The 6000-nt window shown below is 28.1% G+C and overlaps 1 protein-coding gene across 1 annotated transcript; it reads right to left on the reverse strand.

Annotated features, from left to right (window-relative positions):
• Window positions 1512-3294, reverse strand: LOC109326851. Its single transcript, XM_019559728.1, has one exon. The coding sequence runs from the start codon at window positions 3137-3139 to the stop codon at window positions 1667-1669; it is 1473 nt and encodes a 490-aa protein (XP_019415273.1). The 5' UTR covers window positions 3140-3294; the 3' UTR covers window positions 1512-1666.

A 6000-nucleotide genomic window follows, 5' to 3' on the forward strand; every position in this document is an offset into this window, starting at 1 on the left:
TAAAATTATTATCTCAACAAAACATTTTTTTAAATCACCTTTAAAAAAATAATTTTAAAATAATTTTTTTAAAAAGTGATTATTTAAAAAAAAGTTATTTAAGGTTTTACATGTAAAATTTTTAACAAATACTTAAAGAGTGTAATATCTACGCACTATTAATGTAAATATTAATATATAATCATTATATCATCCATCATTCATTTGAGTTACTTTTTTTGAAGAGTCAATTATGATTAAATATAAATGGTAGATGATACAATGAGTCAATGCCAGTGTATAAAAATCATACATTGTCAGTGCATATATATTTTTCTCATACTTATATATGTTATATAGTTAAGAACAAAAATTTTAATATTAACTACATACACATGTCCTATAATTGATATCATTTCATTTTAATAAAATATTAAAAGTGATAGAATCATGAATGAATTTGTTTAAATTTAATTTTTTTTAAATATTAAATGAAATTGAAAAGTAAAAAACTTATTTTTGAATTTTGGATGGACTTATATCCGTCCAAATTGATATATACATTGGATATAATGGATGAATTTGAATCAATCCATTATCAATATTATCCATTTAAATCAATTAATTCTAATGAATGAATATGGATATATTTAATTTGGATCAATTTTGGATTATGAATAATTTTACAATAAAATATTAATTGTTCATGGAGAAAAAAGTTGAAATATTCAAGAAACATATGCAATTAATGTGCAATCATAAAATGAAGAAGAGGGAAATGGCAACCGGATATGCATATGCTCAATATGAGAAAGACCAAGGATTCACTGTTTATGATAATCATTTCACGGTTCACCTTATTGTACTGGAAGTCTGGAACAATAAAAGGCCTAAAAAGATCAATATGTTTTACATAATTTTTAGGTAAGGTGCTTGGCTTCTAATTAAGCGATTGTGGCTTCGAGCACCAGAAGCTAGTGTTTTTGTTTTTTATAGTTGTGATTGTACAATTTGTGTTCATGTGTTTTGGGTATTTCAAGTGTAAGAAATCTCACATCATATAAAAATGCATGAGTCAAATAATATATAATTAGATGGATTTATAAACCAAATATCTTAACGTAATTGTGCAACATAAGGCAATTGAACCAACATATTTTTCAAGATTTGGGGTCAAATTGAATGGTGCTAAATATAAACTCCATAAGGAAATTGCACCATCATATAAACTCCATTGTCTATATGTATATTGATTCCCGCCATCAGTGTGTAGATGCAGAATTGAATAAATGTGCATAGATTCTAGACAGATACAGTAGTAGATACAATTATAAAACATGAACATCCGTTTAATTTGCTATTTATATTTGTTCATTCTAAATGATTATTCTCCTATTTATATGTGTTATTTAAAAAATTAGTGAAAAGTTAATAATTACAAAAAAATAATATTAGAATATACAATAAATTTCACTCAATCAAAACAAAACACACATTACTTATAAATATGGCATATAAATAACAAGGCAGTTATATAAACAGGTAGTATTACTAAAAGGTTCCTTAAGAAAAACAAGTTGGAATAACCCAAAAGAGAAGAAACATTAGCATCTATTTTGGCCTAATCTACATTCTATCTATATTAATTTCTCTTATCAAACAAAGTATCTGAGTAAAATCACCTTCCCTAGGTGGAAGAACGTTGTTGTTGTTGCAGCCTATGAAGCTTCATCAATTCAAGCTCCTTCTGCCTTATGAGCAAAATCATTCTCTCATTTTCCAACCTTCTCCTTTCATTTTCAATTTTGGCTTTCTCCATATCCCTCTCCTTTTTGCTGCTAAACCTTACCCATTTCAACCTCTGCTTATCAAGCTCAAATGCTTCACTTTGATACTTTATATGCTGCTCCTCCAACTGCATTATCCTAAGCCTCATCCAATGTTTTTTCTCCCAAGCACTCCTACCCCCATCTTGGAACACATTACTCACCTCAATGTTCAGTTGTTGCATTAACTGAGATGACATAGAAAAAGATCTTGATCCTGATCCTAATCCTAATCCTGATGCTATCCTTGTTCTCTTATTCCTTAACTTTCTATCATGCCCATCATCATCTTCCCTTGAACCACCTGCTGATTCATTTTCATCCTCACCAGAATCATCAGAATTGTCCTCACCATTAGAATCATCAGAATTATCCTCATCATCATTATAATTCTCTTTGCTATTTCCAACTTTCAACATCCTCATACCCTCTTGTTCTGTTCCACCAAAATTCACCCCTCCATTCTCTGATGAATGGGAACAACCCCTTTTCTGTTGAGCACACTGAGATGCATCTATCCCAACCTCAACTTGCTGCTGTGGAACACTATTACCACTAGAACCACCACCATGGCCACAACTATTATGATAAGCACACATTTCCCTGAAGAAAAGGTGCTTTGAATTCAGCAATTTTCTAACCTCTTCCTTCATCTTTGGTTCCAGTTCTATTGAATCCAACAAGTTCTGATTTTCCACAACCCTACAAGCTGTACCTTTTCCAAGAATATCATTCACTCTCTTGTACCTCTTGTTCAAGTCATTGAACTTATCCTCACACTGTTGTGGAGACACATAGAACCCTTTCTCCATCATAGCCCTAGACACTGATTTCCACTTCCCTTTCTTCTGCAACAAACCACCACTGGGTTTCTTCTTCCCATTAGGATCAGTAGTTTCAGAACCACCACCTTCATCACCAATGTAATAAACAGCCATTATCAAGAGCCTAACCATTGTATCACTCCACTTCATTCTCTGCCATGGTGATGATGTTGATGATGATGAAACCTTCCTCTTTGGGCTATTATTGTTGTCATCTCCTGTTACCCCAACTCCTCCTCCTCCTGGTTCATCTTCATCACTCATAGTAGTGGTGGTGGTGCTTTGTTGTTTCTTGGCTAAATATGGAGGGAACCCAAGTTTTATTGATTGGTGTTGTTGTTGTTGATCTTCTTGATGGGAATTAGCATAAGAAACCATTTGTGAATGATGCAAATGTTGAGTATTTTGAGGATTTGTAAGGTTTTGTTGCTGTAAAGTGTTTTCTACTCCAAGCAGTGCAGAATTAGTCATGCTTGAAAACATTCCACCACCTAATCCATTTGGTTCCATTAACAAAAAGTTGTTCTTTTAGTTGAAAGGTGCAAAACTGATGACAAAAAAGAACAGCAATTTTGGGAACTGTTGAGATCAAAGGGTGTGTGTTGGGAATGAAGAGAAGAAAAAAGAGTGAGGAAGTTGAGGTCATACTGTGGTGGGAAATGTGAATGATGGTATATAAGAAAAAGAGGGAAAGAGAAGCAAGTGGTTTTGTTTTGGAGAGTGGTGACAGAAAACTGCCCATGGTTTTGGGTTATAAATAGTAATAATGGGTTTAGATTCTGTAGAATCCAGGACTAGAATATGATGAAAGGAAAAAGAGAGATCTACAATTTTTAAATATTACTTTTTTTTAAAATTAATTTAAAATATAAATTGTTAAATGTTTATAATATGATGAAAAGATAAAGAGAAATTTGGTAAATTTTAATTATTTTTTATTTTTTATTAAAAATTTACTTATACCATGTATCATTATGCATTTGTAGCAAGTGTGATGCACATTACCTATAGTTAATGGAAGCCAATTTATTTATTTATGCAAAATATTTTTTATTTTTACAGTTTTTATTATTATAAAAAATTTCACTAATTCAGAACTTGTCTATCTTTGCCTTTAATATTTATTACATTATATATGAGTTTGATTGTTTAATATATTATATGATTATAATAATGTAAAATAAAATAATAGTCACTTTTAATGGATAATAAAGTATGTGATCTGTTCATTAAAATGTAATTAAAAATAAAAAATATGTTAAATTTGAATCTCCAATAAAAAAATAATAATAAATAGTTAAGAAAAGAAAATATACGAGATGTTCTCTTGATTTCCATTAGAATATATTTTGCAATGTTACTGTAAATTATTTTATAGAATTAAATTCTTTTTATAAATAATACATACTAATTTTTCCCTTAGGAGTTGCTTTGAAATTTTATTTTCACTTAAAATTTTAGATATAAATTTTATTTATTTTTTATGATAAATAAGAACCTCATTTTTTACAGAAAACCTATAAAATATCAATACTGATCCTGAAAGGAAATGAATTCCAGAATAACCCACCGGTTTTTGCAAAACTTGAAAGCGACGGTGACTATAAAGTAAAAAGAGCTGTTTACTAACGCCAACATGGACACTGGATTTTGTATACGTGGTTCATTATAGGAAAACGCAAAAACTGTGAGCGCCACGCCCTTTTCCCTTTTCTTTCTCAAATTTGGATTTTCTCATATTTATTATTATTAAGACATGTGGTGTACTGTTAAGACTTAATTATTTCTCAATGTTTATAGATAGTCTCGTATCTGATCAACCCGTTTTTTTATTATTTGGAATGTGATTATTTATTTAAATAATTGAATAACTTATAGTTAATTTTGTAGATAAAATGTATAATTGAGTTGAAATTATTCAAATAAACTTATCATAAAACGAAATATTTGTGAAATGTATTTTTATTTTTCAGTAATGATTGCACAAAGTAGTAAATATTATAACTCGATTAGTGATTTTCCTTTGGTATGATGAAATTGAGAAAAAAATCATCTTTATAGAACGTTGTTATTGAATATTGAAATCGTGAGAACATAGTTAAGAGATAAATATCATTATAAAATATATTTTTTCAGTAAGTAAAGAACAAATGTTGTGGTTACAAAATTAAGAAGAAAACATAATTAAGAAAATAATATGGGACATGTAATAATGAGGATATAGACATTAGATTGTATGATCTTTTTGTAGAAAATAGAAAATAGGCAATGACAAAATGGGGAATTATAAATTACTCCATGGTAAGTGGTTACACTATTTGGCTTTATAATAAGTATAGATATAGATAATAAACCTTCAATAAATGATAATGAGTTTCAGACATTTATTGTTAAAAAATTACATTTAGTTATAACATATTAACATATTTAAGTTAATTTAGAAGGTGTTGAATTTATGGCAGATATAATTATTTTTAACAATAGTTATTAAATCATAGAAATGTTAATAGATAAAATTGTATTATAACGTTCTATTTACTGTAAAAATGAAAAAATATTTCTTATTCTATTTTTAATTATTAATTATCTTTATTTTTATATTTAATAGAAAAATGATCACTGAAATATTCTTTCTTTTTTACTATTAACGCTATCTTCTCATTCTATAGATAATGAAGTAATATTTTGCAGAGTATTGTGGATCAGAATAGGGCATTCAACCAGATATGTATGTATTATATTTATAGTTATATTAAATTGTGAATAGACATTTAACTAACATTCAATTAAATATGAATATGATGAATATAATAAATAAAATATGAGGTGTCTTTTAATGTAGGACTTAGTATCAAATCATTTCATTAGTTTTTTTTCTATTATCTTTATCTTTTTAAATAAATTACTTTTGACTAGCTTACATATGTTATCTAAATAGAATAGAAAATTTATTCATACAATGATAATATTGAATTAACTTAGAAATTTAGTTGACTAATAATTGTATTTCTTATGAATGATGTCAAATGTTTAATTTTTATATTGTAGGTGAAAGACTTTGTTGATATACATAAAATTCACCTAATGATTCTATGTCTCAAAGCTAATTAGTTAAAAATGTTTATTTTTTAAAATAATATTTCAAGATCCATCCAAATTAATAATATATGATTGCTCATGAATCAGCTTTGCTCATCCATCGTGACTCATACAAGCAAAATGTGATGACAACTTCTTAGGGCTGCCTTTGTTTTAGGATCTTTTTAGCTTGAAATTATGAGAGTTTAAAATTATGATTCGGTTTTGATGTTTGATTAAGATTTTAGGCCAATTTGTATTAGATTTGTGTATGGAAATGGGGCTAGGAATGT

The sequence above is a fragment of the Lupinus angustifolius genome, chromosome LG14, assembly GCF_001865875.1.
Source record: "Lupinus angustifolius cultivar Tanjil chromosome LG14, LupAngTanjil_v1.0, whole genome shotgun sequence".
Lineage (NCBI taxonomy): Eukaryota > Viridiplantae > Streptophyta > Magnoliopsida > Fabales > Fabaceae > Lupinus > Lupinus angustifolius.